This window comes from Carassius auratus, unplaced genomic scaffold, assembly GCF_003368295.1.
Source record: "Carassius auratus strain Wakin unplaced genomic scaffold, ASM336829v1 scaf_tig00003529, whole genome shotgun sequence".
Taxonomy (NCBI): domain Eukaryota; kingdom Metazoa; phylum Chordata; class Actinopteri; order Cypriniformes; family Cyprinidae; genus Carassius; species Carassius auratus.
In genome coordinates, this window is record NW_020523526.1 from 45390 (window position 1) to 61330 (window position 15941).

Below are 15941 nucleotides of genomic sequence, written 5' to 3' on the forward strand. Positions count from 1 at the left end.
AATTTGAGAAAAGCCTTTGATTGTCTGATGGGAGAAAAAGTGCCATGTGCAAAGCAAATCTTGCAGAAGTATTGATAAATATACTCATAAACTAGAGCTTGGACAGCACACTCCAATCACGGCTCTCCCTGCCGGAGCTGACTGCTAGAATGGCCCTTTTATTGTGAGCCGAGTCAGCTTTATCAGCGTCTAGGGGAAATTTAAAACTAGTGCCAGTGTTTGAACATCACCCATAAAACAGACCTCTTCAATTCAGCACTGTGGTGTCACTCGAACAATATTGGCATATTGGACAGGCCAACTCTATAATAAAACGAATGTAAACGATAGGGCAATTGAGATCTATATTATTAACCATTAATAAGGAGCTTTCCTTTACAGCTTTTTGTTCTGAAATGTCTTCTAACAGACCTGCTAAAATGCAGACAGACTAAGATCAGACAGCCACTTTTCCAAAGAAGCTCTGGATCTGTTTGAATGATAAACCAGCAACAGAAATGTATGTATTGCTTGGTTGATTTGGAGAAATTGACTGCATGACTATTTTATTAGCACTGAGAGGATGAGGAAAGTGAGATGGGCATTTCAAAAAGAATCATATATTTCCTTTCTCTCTGACTAGGAAAAAAAGAAAAACACTAGAATTAATTTGTTACCATATCTCCCGGCACCCTCTAACTCCTTTTTCTGACTAAAACTTGGGAACGCTTTGAGGAAGACCTTTTCCCACCCTCTCTCATTAAAAACTCACACATTTCTTCAGTTGCATCATGTGCTGACTTGGCACATGAATGGCGCTGTGCTGTTTTAGTGTCTCTTAAGAGTGGTTTCATAACTAACTCACTGGAGCTCAGGCCCAAATCTCATCAGTAATGGGAATGTGGAGTTTGTTGATACAGAAAACCCACGGGAAAGCCTGTTAACCACATCTTTGACAGACTTTAACATTGCCTTTGGCAATTAGACGGCACACAGAATGGTAAATGCGAATGTTTTGCATGATAATGTAGTTGGCCACCATGTCTGCACCACAAAAAAAGATTCTTACCAAATTGATTTATGCAATGTTTGGAAAAACAAACCCTATGTTGAATAGAAGTAATAAAGAAATGTGTAAAGTCTTCAAGTAAACCTCCACTAAAACATTGCAGGAAAATAGTACTGAAAGTGTAGCGCCTCTAATCTATGTGCCAATTGTTCTAATGGGGGTAATATTGCTAAAGTCAGTCTTTTCTCTCACAGACCCTGGCTGAGGACCAGCCATCATGTCTCAGTGGAGATTTCCCTGAGGTTTGCACTATGTCTCCATTTCCTTGTGAATCAATCATACTAGGGCAGTATAGTAGTTTTAGTCATTTTAAGTTTCATAGGTGAGGTACAGAATGTAGGGATTATAATTATGCTGTCTTTTAAAGCGGGGGTACAATGGTGTTTCATGTATTCAGAGTTGTTCACCGTGTTAAAGAGATGGATTCTCATGCTAAACATGGCCAAAGTTTTAAAAAAATAATTTAGAAGAATGACTGAGAATTTCTGTGCCGAAAATCTTACTTCTGGGTTGGTACAAGTTTCGGCTTGTTTTTTTCGATCTCGGATCTAATGACGTAGACGAGAACGGAAGTCCTTATATGAGCATTTCTCCCGGAAAAGCGTGCCTGTGCACACACATTTACCAGAGGAGAGCGAGACCGCGCACATCAACATGCTTCAAAATCGTTGCCAGCGCTGCATAGGATTTGTTCGAGAATGCCTCCAAATAAGTGCGTTTCTGCATTTGAGGGAAAGTTTACCGTGTTCAGCTTCCCCAAGAACCCAGCGTTACCCAACTGAAACTGAAAATTCATCTTTGCCATCATTTCCCATTACATTTTTACAATATATTAGAAAACAGCTTTTTAAAATTGTAATAGTCTCATTATATTACTGTTTTTACTGCAGTATGGCTAAATAATTAATGCATAAATAATAACTAATGCAACCTTGGTGAGCATGAAAGTATTCTATAAAAACATTTTAAAAATCTTGAGGACCCCAAACTTTTCAACTGTATAATAAAGTCTTGAACAGTTTTGTATTTTTATGCCTATTCTGCTGTAGAAGGCAGCTCTCTGTGTAAGAAGTAAACAGCAAGACAGCTTGCTAGGGTTTGGAACAGAGCTTATGTAAATGACAAAAATTAGAAGTTTCTTGGAAAAGAACTCTCAGGCGTATGGAATAAGAACCAACCATTTCATCATAACCCTGTTCAAAATGTCTCGTCACAGCTGGTTCTGCTCATATAAACAGATGCATGCTGCATTTATGCTAATACTTGGAAACTTAGTAGATTCAGTATGTAAAAGTAACTTTTGTAAGTTTTGTGAGACCGGAATTTTCCAGATTAACATTATTTCAGGCTTGAATCCTGGTAACATATCTACTGCAGAAGTACATACTTAACCCTATAAAGACTGAATTATATTTGATAGACAAGTTTTTAAGGCCTCTAAATTATCAACATGATCAAAAACTTGGACACAATATTCTACATTCCTTCTGTCATCTGACTGATACAGTCGTTAATACTTTTTTTTAGCAAGTAAAATAACTTTTATTATAACTGTCCACCTTACTGGTATAAATCAACTTAGGTGTACTTGATTATCTAAACATCACTTCACAATTCATGTTAAAAAGTGAGTATCAAATATGATGCATCAGGCTTTTGAGGAATGTTTATTTGTACATCTCACAGTTATCATTGTATTTCACTACATTATAGTTCCCCACCCCCTTTAATATCTTACTATACACATATTACTGGGAGATATAGAGTAACAAGATATCTATATGCACTGTAAGTAGTCTGCTATACTGGTATGAGGATCTCATTGATTAACATAACATGCTATCAGATTTTCCCCTAACTTTTCATCCATATAAATATCTGCAACTGTACCAAATTGCATGTTTTTACTCGGTTTGGGTTCGGTTCTGGGTTTTGTGATCACCTTACCTGCACCTGTGTTGATGTTCCTCATGCTCTCCTTTGCACTGACTCTGTTGTTGGGAGGATAATCTGGCACTGGGACCTCATAACGCCTATCTGGGACGCGTGGGCTGGTCTTACTAGGGTAGGATCTAGGTCACAACAGGGAGATCAAGGACAAGTTAAATGTTTAACTGAAATCAGCTAAATAATTAATTTGAGTATTTTTTTTACTTAAATACTTTTCAAATATACGATTGCAGCCCAATAATCAATTAAATAGACTGCTACAACAATGCATCCATTTTCTATCCCATACCCATGTGAGATCCCAAAACTGCTCTATTATTGTTATTGTCCACAAGCCATTTAAATCCTGCAATTACTGTAATGTAGACATAAAGCATTTGCTAAATTCAAAGTTTACTTAAGTTATGGGGATATTCATGTCCTAATGGATATGTATGTTTATGAAACTGTGGATCACATGCTTTGTGTCATGGTGGGACATGCTCTATTTCTCACCCCACTGATGAATGCTGCTCATCAATGGCATCCACAGCACTCTCTACAGAGTTCAGCAGAGACTGGATCTGACTGGCTGATTCCTTCAACAGGAAGCGGGTCACAAACTGCTCAACATTAGTTCCACGTTCATATACCTACAGTGAGTGAGAGAGAAAAAAGAGAGGAATAGGAGAGGAGCCAGAGAGATAAGAGCACATCAGCACTTTTCTGAGGATCTTAAGCATGTATATTTGATTAAGTTATGTTTGAGAAACTCTAGAGAACTTTGCTCCAGCTTTAAGCAAAACAACCAGAGGTGCAAATCTCCAGACGGGCCCAGGGGATAAACATATCTGGAATGAGCTCAAAGAAACAAGAAAAACAAGATGCGGTTCATGTAAGTAAAGCTTAGGGCAAGTTAAGTTCTGAAAGCTTGCAATATTGGACATTAGAGGAGCCAACACTCATTGATCTGGTGACATTTTGACCGCTTGCCCAAACACTCAAGGTCTGTTTTACACTGTAGAGACATAATGTCACACACAAGTGTGTTGTATTGAAAGAAATGCACTCTGAAAGTGTTAAAGACTATGGCCCTGAAGTAGCTTAAGTGCTGAATTTTAATCACTATTATTGCACATATAAACACATGGATTCTGTCAAACACTTAGAGTGGCGACTGTGGAGTCTCAGTTAGAGGTTTACAATCTCTCAACCACGAATGTCTCATCTTTTTCTGCAATTTCCTCATATGTTCTTGATCATTGTCCTACCTTGATATCATCAGGATGGCAAAAACCAACAATAATGCAATTCTCTTGAGCAACAGCCAAGACTAAAATCCTGGGCATTGTAAAAAAAACAAAAAACAAAAAACAAAAAGTAAACAGCTAGTCTTTCACTTGCTCAGTCATTGTCCATTGGCACTGATAATATGCACTGATTTGCAGAAAGATTGTCATGGTCAGCATTTTAACCAACCCTGGCCTTCACTACTGATTGCAACTGAATATCCAAATGGAAAGGCAGCATTGGCAAGGGAGTAAAATTGGACTGCAGTGCTGGTATCTCGTATATTATGCCGCATTGCCATGCAGATTTAGGATGACTGTGTATAAAAGACCATAACAGAAGGAGTAATAAAGGAGATCTGGGAGCACTGGGAGCCTGTAGTGCTCCGTCAGTCCAAGAAGAGAGAAGTGTGGGGTTGTGTTGCCTAGTGGTTAAATTTAAGCCCTGGAAATGAAAACTTGCAGGTTTGATCTATGGCTCAAAGGTATAGTTAAACCAGAAATTATATTTCATAATTTACTCAACCTCATGTTGTTCCAAATCTGTAATCTGACTTCTTTTGTGTTCCACAGAGGTTTGTTGGTTTGGACCACACTGACTATCATCAAATGATCAAAAATATAATTCTTAAAATATCATATTAGTTCTTAAAATATAATATTCTGTGTTCCACAGAAGAAAGAAAGTCAAACAGGTCTGAAATGACATGAGGGCGAGTAAATGACAGAATTTTCAGGCTACGGATGCATGAGATATACACAATATATATGTACACTTCATTGTTTTGTTGCCTAAATTCACATTTAAAATGATTTTTAGTGTTTTCATTTTTAAAAATAGTATAAAATATTATAGGATTTTAATATTAGCCATATATTGCTTATCAAAAATAACATGAAAATGATTAATTCAGTATCAATAAGATACTATTACAGGTTTTTACTTTTTTATATTTTGACATTTTCAGTTTTTGTATTTTTTTTTTTTTTGTACTAAAAATGATTGTGTCTATGTAGTTATAGGCATTTTTATTTAGTTTAAATTAAATTCAAATTAGTTATGTTGCCTTGGAAACTAGCTTAAATAAGTTTATTTATTTATTTTTTATTTTGAAGTAACACTTTTTTATGGTTTTAATCTTAGTTTCAGCTTTAGTTTTAGTTAAGTATAATAACCCTGACCTGTAACCCTGTTTGCTAATATAATTTTTGTGACATTGCATTAAAAAGTTGGTAGTGTGGTGATAAATAAAGATGTGTTTCTAAATGGAGGATGCTAGTTTGTCATGGCCACCTGCCTAAACAAGGAGCCTCCAGGTGGTGACGATGACGGCTGGGACGATTCCGAATGATTTATGCTAACGGTATGTCAGGTCAGCAGCTCTGCACTGCATTTTAGTGCCAAAGAGGGCCTTAACACACATCAGCAAGCATGGATGTAGTGCTTACCGTCCATGCCTAAATAAACATGACTTCTCAACAGAACTGGCAAAACAAATAACTTTTCAATCCTGCAAAATGCTTTAACCAAATGACAGAAATGATGATGTTAGAAGTAAATCAGGCAGTAAAACCAATAACCTGAAGATAATCAAAACTCTATATAACCATGACAGGCCTTTAAAGAGGTATGTGTTTAAATTCTCAGGACAACACCATGCTTGCAACGAATCTAATGACTTGGTGCACAGACTGCATGAGTGCATAAGGATATGGGGTTTAAACCTCGGTGTCATGAAATATTCATTCTTCTCTATTATGGCTCCAGCAACACATATACCCAACCACAAATGAACAAATGGTCTGTCACCCTTCTGTAAAATATGCTCTAGGCACTTATGAAAGTGTGACTGATAAGGTGAATTACTGAATAACAATGAGTGACATACTGGACTGAAGCGTCCCGAGACACCTGTGCTCAAGCTGAGACCTAAATAGTCATGAAGAGCATCATATGTGATGCGTAAAGACAGGTTTTCCACAAAATAAACAATGACACATACAGTACATGATTTTCCACAGAGAATATAGATCTTTGGTAAAATATAAATAAAATGAAAGCGCTGACACGTAACATTTTTGTCCTTTGCAGAGCAAGCATTAAATATAATGAGCGTGGCAAACGCAGACAAGTGGACAGTACTTCCACTTACGCAATATTTCATAGTTCAAAGGAAAACCGGGTAGCAAGAATCCCTCATATCAAGCTTAATAACCAATGCTGGTCATTTTAAACAGCCAACGGCAAAAGAACCCCAGAATAAAATGGCATATTATGGTGGGACAAGTAATTTGACTGATTTGTCCCAGGCTCTTTAAATGCAATTTTGCATATCACAAAATGCTGTTGCTAAGAAACATATTGAGTGCTGTTGCTAGGATACGATTAATTGGCTTATGTCTGAACAGAGAACATCTAGTGTTTTTCAAAATAGATAAAAGCTTACAGTTATAATAACATATCTACATAATTAAAAAAAAAAAGTTAGTCACACCTTTGTATTTGTTGACAAGGCTGGCTGATACAGATACACACAGATACAAGGTACACAGATACTGTGCAAGATAATTATACAACATACAAGCATTTGTTCAGCTCCATTATACTCTATCCAATACATTAAATTGCTATTTATCATTTTTTAATGTATTTTTGCACCACCATAACACAGTTACCATTGTACTAGTCTAAACTTTACAAACACACATTTCCAAAAGCTGGATTTTACCATTCAGTGCTAAGTAAAATTATATTTTAGATATATTATACATTTATTTAAAATTAATGTATTAAGTATAATTATCATACTGAATATGTAGTGCTGCATAGCTACTCTTTCTCTTCCACATTAAAAATATAAATATTTAAAGCAAATAAAATATATTATTCTAATCAGTTTGAGGATTTTATACAGGCTATTTAAAATAAATGTTATATTAAATTGAATTCAGAAATAACGTCAGGTCAGGTTTCTGTGTACTTTGAGTTGAAATCCTGCGAGCACCTCTGATTATCATTTACAGTCTCTTCTGCTTCTTGTTCTTCAAGTGCCAAATGAAAAGAGGGTTAAACAGTTCTCTAGAATAAGCCGAAAGGGTAAACAATTTGAAAAGAAAAACCCTCCCAAAATTACAGAGCACAACTGAGGCAGGCTAAGGTTTTCTCCCACCTACAGTCTAAACCTGCGGCTCAACCTAGTTAGACAAAGCTTCCGAGAATTGAGAGAAGAGATTCAATCACAATCGCATTAGCCAAGCCTGAAAACAGAAGTCGTGGCATAATGCAGTTATTCAGCCAGGGACACATCCATTTACAGGCCCAAATCACAGTTGCTGAGACTTTACAAAACCAGGATTAAATCCCAGTCTGGTAGAAAATGAAGAGATGAGAACACAGACTTCCTATTGTAGAAGAAGGATGATTGAGCTGTGCCTCCATTATTGTCTGAGAGTGTGTGGGAAATGGGTTGTTCAGTCCTACAAGATAAAGGCTTACACTTCGACTTCTGCTGTTTGCTGCAGGTGACTCAAACATCTTTCAGTGTGATGCTGAAGGTTTATCTAACTTTGGACATCACAGTTTCAGGAAGCCAAGCCTTTTGGGAGGCTTTCATCTGCTCCAGCTACTGCATTTTCACTTTCATCTCCCCCAGAGGGAACAGTTTAACCAGGAGTCCATTGACAGACTTCGACTAGGGTTTATATCCTTTAAGAACAGATAAAGTGTGACACTGCAGCTGTGAAAGAGATGCATAGTCATGCAATCAGCTCTTTCATATTTCTTAGACCCCTTTGACCCAATCTGACAGGCAGGCACGTACACAGGTAGGGCTCAACCTGTGCAGAGCACATGCCCTTTTTGCCCTTACACTCCGAAGTGCCCTTTTTTTAGTGGTGTTTTTTATTTTATTTTATTTTTTTATCAATGCTATTGGTCACCCTTTACGCCTGTCTGTCTGTTTTACTAATATTTCGCAAATGAAAGTTCTTAAAACGAGCTTGTGTAAATCTTATTCGATCCTCAAGCTGTCACCAAGCTGATAACTCCGCCCCCTCTATATTCATTGAATATTCATTGAATCAACTGAAGTTCCACAGCAGCCGCACAGTAGACAACAGCTGAACAGTTTTGCGAAGGGTAAATAAATATATTGTTGTTTGAATAAGTACTACTAAACACTATGTCTATAAAGGCTCATATTTTATTTATTTGATGTCTGACTGACTCACTGACTGAGACATGTGGGATGTCGCCTGAGAGAGAGGGCTAGCATTTGCCATCTAGTCATAGCCAATATATAGCCAACACTTAAATAGCCTGTGCATACAGTAGCATTTCATCTTTTATAAAATGCGATTTTGGCCAAATGAATTTTACCACAGGAAAAACTGAGCGCTCCGTCTATATAGCTACAAAAACTAGTTTGTAACCTGTAACGTTAGATGGAAATGTAATGTGATGCCAGCAGCGGCAGGCGCCGTCGCCGTTTTAATGACAAAAAAATAAATAAAAATCACATTTGCACACATTCGCTGGTCAAAAACTACATATTGATAAGTAATACAACAACATATAAATAGGTTTTACCATCTGAAAATCATAACAGGTGCGCCCCCGCGCTGTTTCGTACTGGCACTTACACAAAGAGACGAGTGATCCTCGTCACCTACATAACTATATTTCTAAGAAATTTCTTCTTTGATTTATGATTGCTGATACACTTAATTTATTAACATTTAGGCTAATCATGTTATGGTATACTCTCGCTCGTCCTCACATGTATAAAATGCAGTAAAACATGGTTTTACTACAGTAATGTAGTAGTAATTAAATTTTTTTTATATTTTATCATGCAGAATGTAATTCATGATTCATTCCAAGGCTTCATTTATTTGATCCAAAGTACAGCAAAAACAGTAATATTGTATAATATTTTTACAATTTTAAATAACTGTTTTCTATTTGAAATATATTTTAAAATGTAATTTATTTTTGTGATCAAAGCTGAATTTTCAGCATCATTACATCAGTACTCTTCAGTGTCATGTGATCCTTCAGAAATGCTTTTCACTGCAACTGTACTTTTCACACTATTTTTATTTATTTTTTCATTGCTGGCTTATTTTAGAGAAAGTGTAGTGAATAAGAGACCTTCAAGAGACCAACATCCCTGGTCCACCACAGTATAAAATTTTTGCCAGGTAGGCAGATACATGTTAGATATGTTATAGTAGCGGTATGGCTATAGTTTCTTATAATCTGGAATTGAGTTGGACATAATTACTTAAATTATATTTCAAAAAAGTTTGTCAAAAATACTTGACTCATTGCTCACCTTCCCCTCTTCTCAATGTCATTCATAATCATGTTAACCAAATAATACAAATTAGCTTATAAAAACAAACAGAATAGCTAAAAAAGAGAATATATATCATTGTTTTCTTTGCAAAGTTCATAAAAAAGTGCATAAAGTTCAATAAAAAAGATTTTGGTTTCTGTTTGGTTTTATAAGCTAATTTGTATTATTTGCTTAACATGTTTATGTATGAGCCAAGTATTTTTTTTTCTCTATAAATGCAATTTAAAAAAAGAGGGAGTACACAAGAGCAATTCACAAACACAGGACCCTGCAAATATTTATGTTTATCTATATTATCGAATTAAATAATATTATTATTATTGTTGTTATTAATCGTGAATAAATCTAAATCTTTTGAGACTATTATTTTGCGTTACTGAATTTGTCATGAAGATTTGACCATTTCTTCCTTTTATGCAGGCTTAGTAAATAATCTTGATATAAAAAAAGGGAGGGGGGTGCCCCTTTTCAGTTTCAGCACATGCCCCTCAAAAGGTCTGTGCACGGCCCTGCTGACAGGTAAAGGTTGGAAGTACATTTATAGTTTTTCCAAGAATTCAGTAAAAATATTCCTATTATATTCCAATTAATACATTTGTGAACACAGTAACTGTTAGTGTCTTAAATTCAGTTGATTTAGTTATGCTGGCAGAAAGCACAAACAGAAAAAAACGTTTAGGAACAAAAAAGAGCATAAGCTGAAAATGCACACAACAGTAATCTTCATTGCCACATATCCATATCTCAATGTGAGAGAATTTACTTAAGAAAAAACACCCTATAATAAATCTTTATTCACAAACCTTTTTAGATCTGCTCACTAACTACATGTCAATCAAATCCTCTGTGGGTTTGACCTTTATGGGTTTGACATTTAGATTCCTAAGGGCATCTCCAGAGGATAGGCTTTATGGCAGGCTTATAAGGGGACTTGTATAAAGAAGTTAATTTCTAGTTTACCTCAGAGAGCGCACAACAACAACAACAACCAGTGAACTTGAAAGTGCGAATCTTTATTCACACCCCACAGGCAGTGGGAGGCATCTGAGAACAATGTTATTCTCGAGCTGCAGCCACCACTAGAAAACATGAACAGGGCTACTAATTATAATCGCCTCTTGCTGAGTTTTCCAGGCAATTTTAATCAGGCGGCTTGATGCTGGAGAATTATCATCACAAAGGCAGGACTCGTTGTGACAGTGACATCCTTTGCTTTCGACACTGAAGAAACACAGGTCCATTGATCTGTGTCACGGTGAGAGCGTTTCGTAACTGCACTGATTGAGACAGCAGTCAGGAAATCTAGCGCTCCAGCTCTTTCAATTGTGCCCACCTCTATAAGCCATAATGGTGAGGAGGCAAGTAATACCATGTTCAAACACAAACCATCATCAGTGTCTTATTCAGCCATCTCTTCTACTTTATTCACAACATAAAATGACACAGGTTCCTGACAATGAAAGAATGGTTCACCCTATCTGTCATAATTTACTCCTGTCGCTGCAAACTTGCATGACTTGCTTTCTTCCACAAAAAGTGTAATTTTGTAGATGCCGGTCCCTCTTTTTCCATGCAATTACAATGAAAAGCACCCTTAAGCTATCATAGAGGTATTCCATATGTCTTTATTTAGAGTCCTCTAAAATACATTTTAAAGTTCACAGTTCACCCAAAAATGAAAGATTCAAGATGTAGATGGGTTTGTTTCTTCATCGGGACAGATTTGGAGAAATTTAGCATTAGATCACCTGCAGTGAATGGGTGCTGTCAGAATGAGGGTTTAAACAGCTGATAAAAACATCACAGAAATTCACACGACTCCAAGTGATCAATTAACATGAAGCGAAAAGCAGCATGTTTGTAATAAATAAAAAAATCCATCATTTAGACCTCAGTCTATAATATTGCTTCTCCAGTGATAAAGTAATGTGGTCTGAATCATGAGAGAAATGTGCACAGACGCACTATTTACAAGTGAAAAACAGTCCAAAACTGTTACAAATAAACAATCACTTTTCAGGTGTTGTTGCAACCTTTTTGAAGTTTGAAAGCTCCAGTATATTCTTAAATATTTCTCCATTTGTATCCTTTGGGAGAGAGAAAGTTTTGACATGTTACCAATGGGCCTCTTCCTTTAAACAAGGGGAGACCAAAAGAAAATGAACTACAATGTTCCCAAAAAATTCAACAAATTTATTGACAAATTAATCGATAACAATACATATCAAATCAAAAAAAGAAACTACCTTGTAGAACAAAACCATTCACCCCATGAAGGGCGTAAATAGCCAGCCAACCTCTTATGGACCCCTAAGTAAATGATACAAACCCCAAAATCATTTTAAATAAAAATAAAACATAGACCAACACCCAGAAATCAACTCCACTGCAAACTTAAGTCTCATGCAAATAAATAGTTTGTGTGATTTAAAGCATCAATATAGTACAAAGAGTACAAGAGTTGGCTGGCAACATGAAGCTGGGAAGTGAGGTTCAAACAAGAAAAAATAAAAAGAGGAAACACCCCACTAGCCAGTACGATTCACAACATCTATACACTCATAGCGCTGGAGGCATACAGCGCACACCTATCGGTACTGGCTAGATGGGGAAATCAAAACAAAAACTCCAGAAGAACAGCGATCAACTAAACCTGAAACACCACCACTAGTCCTGGACTAACTTCCAAGATGGATACGGGTGTGACCAGCGGCCTACAAATTCACACTATTTGGCGTCTTCTCAACCAGCCCACGTCTGTACACTAACACACCAGGGAAGGCTACCAAACAGCACAATTCCACACAACAGATTGGACCTCCTCTCTAGGCCTCCGTAGAGGTGCCCGCTTAAAAACCCTATACCTACCTGGCCATGCCCTCTACTAATTGCCACCTCACCGGCTACAGAGAGAAGTTAAATTTCATTTTACTCCACAGCACAATAAATAGGAGGAAGAAGGGCCACTCAGTCATCGCTCTTCACACAGGCAGTGAATTTCACCAGCAATGACACTTAATGAAAAGAATCAGTCAATAGAGCTCAAGATTCTCCAGCCATAAAACGAAGTCATAGACAAACAACTGGGGCTGTGGACTGCAGTTCATTATAAAATGCAGCAGCAGAGAGATTTATAGAAGGAGTCTCAGAAGTTTAATGAACAAGTGAGGACAAGCGCTGTGGCAGCACTTAGCTCTCACAGGGCAGGCGCAGAGCCCACCTCCGCGCTAGAGCGCATGGGCACAGACTGCGATTCACACACTAGCAGTGTAGAGATGAGTCTCAGGACAGTAATGAATGACAGACGGGAGTTCCAGCAACATGCCTGTGAAATTACCAGTTCACACCACCGATATAGGAAAGAGTCTGAGATGGAAATAGTGGAACATATTGGAAGAGCAGCAGCAATCTGCTGACTGTTTAAATCAGTAATGCATCTAAATGAAAATTCCTTGGATGTAACCAAAAAGCTAAATTGAAGGTACACTAAGCTGGAAAGCAAGTGTCTGATTTTTTTTCTTTGCTAGTTTCATTGGCTAAATTATTATAATATTGGGTTATTCTTCTGTGCCATCTTGATAGGGTTCACTGTGTGAATAGCGGGTTCATATCAAAGTGCCTTACCATGTACCAACAGTGACTCATTTAATGTTCATTAAACTGATTGCCTTCTGCATGAATAGAAACAGAATGAGCTATAAAAACAGGTATCACAAGCATTGTACACAGCCATTAAAAAGTTTATGGTCAACAACATTTATTTTATCAAAAAACGTTTTTATTAAAAACATTAATGTAGTGAAATATTACTGTAATTTAAAATCACAGATTTTTTATATACTTAAAAAGATATTTAATACTTAATATATCTTAATATACTTATTTTTAATCATAATTAATATATCTTAATATACTTAAAAATATTATTTACTGCCATTATTGCAGTTTTCAGTGTCACACCACTTCAGAAATCATTTTAATTAGGTTCTCATTAAAAATGTCAAATTATTATTTAAAAAAAATGTTTTTTTGTTTTTTTGGAAACAATAAGATTTTTTTTCCAGAATTCTTTGATGAATACAAAACAAAAAAAGCAGCATTTATTTTAAATATAAATATTTTGTAACAATATACAGTATATGTGTATATCATATCAATGCATATCACTGTATAATGAATATTAAGTAGAATTATAATTAAATACATTTAAGTATTAAATGTTTTGAAATGTAATACATTTTTAATAATGCATTTCATTATCAGTATGATGATAGTCACATTCATACAGTCAACATATGGGTATTACCAGATAAAAACTTATATTTGAAATTCAACACATAGAAACGATTAATGAATTATCCTACATTTTATGGACCAGAATGCCAGAGCAGATCATTTCTGAGAACATCAATGCTTTTCTTTTAATTGCATTGCAAAGGTTCTATTACATGAATGGAAAGGGGATATTTCCTAAATTCTTCATTTTGCTAGATTTTCTGTATTGGAGATTTGATAAACCAAGCATTATATCCCATGATACTTTAGTAAAACAATGATTAGACTATAAAACACTTCCTGTCAACTGATCCACAACAATTCCATTCAACAGTGACATTCTGATTCACTAGTGTATCCCAATGCTGTCCTCTCATTGTCTTCTTATTATATCCATGTTGTTGCTGCAAAAATGGTCATTTATGCAGATGAAAACATAGGATGTAAATTTAAATTGACTGGTGACAAATGGATTTTAAAGGCACCCTCATGTTACACAACACCATACTTCAAGTTATGCCAAAGCAGAAAGGAAAGTGCTTGAAAAGCAATTCCATAACATACAGCAGCTTAGTACATTGAGCCGGGCTCATTAGCACACAGCCTGCTCAAGGATGCCATTATGGCAACATACAGAATCTGAATTCCAGGCTCGCTGTCTCATAAATATTCAGTCACACTGTGGAGAAAAGCAAGGGAGGAAAGAATGAATCTTCTAATTGTTTTTGCTAGTATTTTTTTTATCCTGTCCCCAGTGCTGGGTATTACAATGCTCTAACAGGCCAGTAAACAGCCTGTACTGTATATGACAAATGTACATAGCAAGTGTATGAAACTGAAGCCCTGCACACTAACTGAATCAGCAGCAGCAACATTTCAATAAGCCCCAAATTAAATTACCTTCAAGGATAGTGGTAATGCATCATGGTAGGTTCCAGAAATCTGAGTTATGGTCTCTGTATACTGCAGATTTATGTTCTTGAAATTATTTTAGTTTAAGGTCCATGATGCTTTTGCACTCTCATATTGTCATTATTATGTTATTGCCATATGTGGACTATAAAGTCAAAAGTATGGAGACATCCCCTTTTTAATTTAGGCGTTCATGTCTAAATTGAACCAGATTTCTGCAAACATCATATAATGAAAACCCTTTATGAACAAAGAAGTTGTACGCAAGGAACAAAGGGAAACTGAAAATTGAAAGCTCAATAAGCACATTTAGGAGTAGCATTCAGATTTCCACATCTTTTTAGCAATATAACATTGTTCATTATTATCATTATCATTAACATTGTATTAAAAGCAACTGCATTAAATGTAACAGAGTTAAATTTTTTAATTACAGTAACAGATTTCAATGCAATCAGTAGAATAAAGTCAATCATTTAATTATTTACATAAAAAAACAAAAACAAAAAACAAAGTAACACTATGCAAAGCTCCTTAAGCACGCCATATGATGTTCTTCAAAATAACTCTCAAATGGCATAAGTGGTTACCAGGGTAACTAGGTAACCGGGCTGACACTGTGCAACCCGAAGCAAATGAGCGCAAGTGAGGGTGACTGAACACGTGAGGTGTGTAATATATAGGGCTGCTCTTGACTAAAGATTTTTCAGGCCGACTAGTAGTCGTTCATTTTAAGCATTAGTCGACTAATCACAAGTTTATTAATAAACCAAAGAAAAGCAAACCCTATTTGTTTTTATTATTTTACAAAAACGCAATGTTTTCTTGTTATTATAAGTGCACACAAATAAACGTAGAGGCTTTACAGATTCAAAAGATGTGATACTCTTATCAGTATGACCAAAATGACGGAGTATTTTAAAAGGATTAAATTACAGTTTCATTGCAGCTTCAAAGGGCTCTACACGATACCAGACAAGAAATAAGGGTCTTATCTAGCGAAGCTATTGTAAAAAAGTGGGCGTGGTGTGCAGCGGATTGGACGAGGGGAAATAGGGGAGACAAACAATACACACAGTTTTGTGTTCAGACAGTTTAATTTCCCTCCCATCGAGTTAAAACACAAAT

At 36.1% G+C, this 15941-nt stretch overlaps 1 protein-coding gene across 2 annotated transcripts in view; it reads right to left on the reverse strand.

The window, feature by feature from the left end:
- necab2 (N-terminal EF-hand calcium binding protein 2) overlaps positions 1 to 15941 on the reverse strand; it is a 79637-nt gene that overhangs the window by 17950 nt on the left and 45746 nt on the right. For both annotated transcript variants that reach the window (XM_026243441.1, XM_026243440.1), the window contains exons 6-7: positions 3494 to 3630; positions 2996 to 3120 (exon numbers count right to left, since the gene is read on the reverse strand). In XM_026243441.1, the coding sequence (XP_026099226.1) occupies positions 2996 to 3120; positions 3494 to 3630 (262 nt within the window). The remainder of the gene's footprint in view (positions 1 to 2995; positions 3121 to 3493; positions 3631 to 15941) is intronic.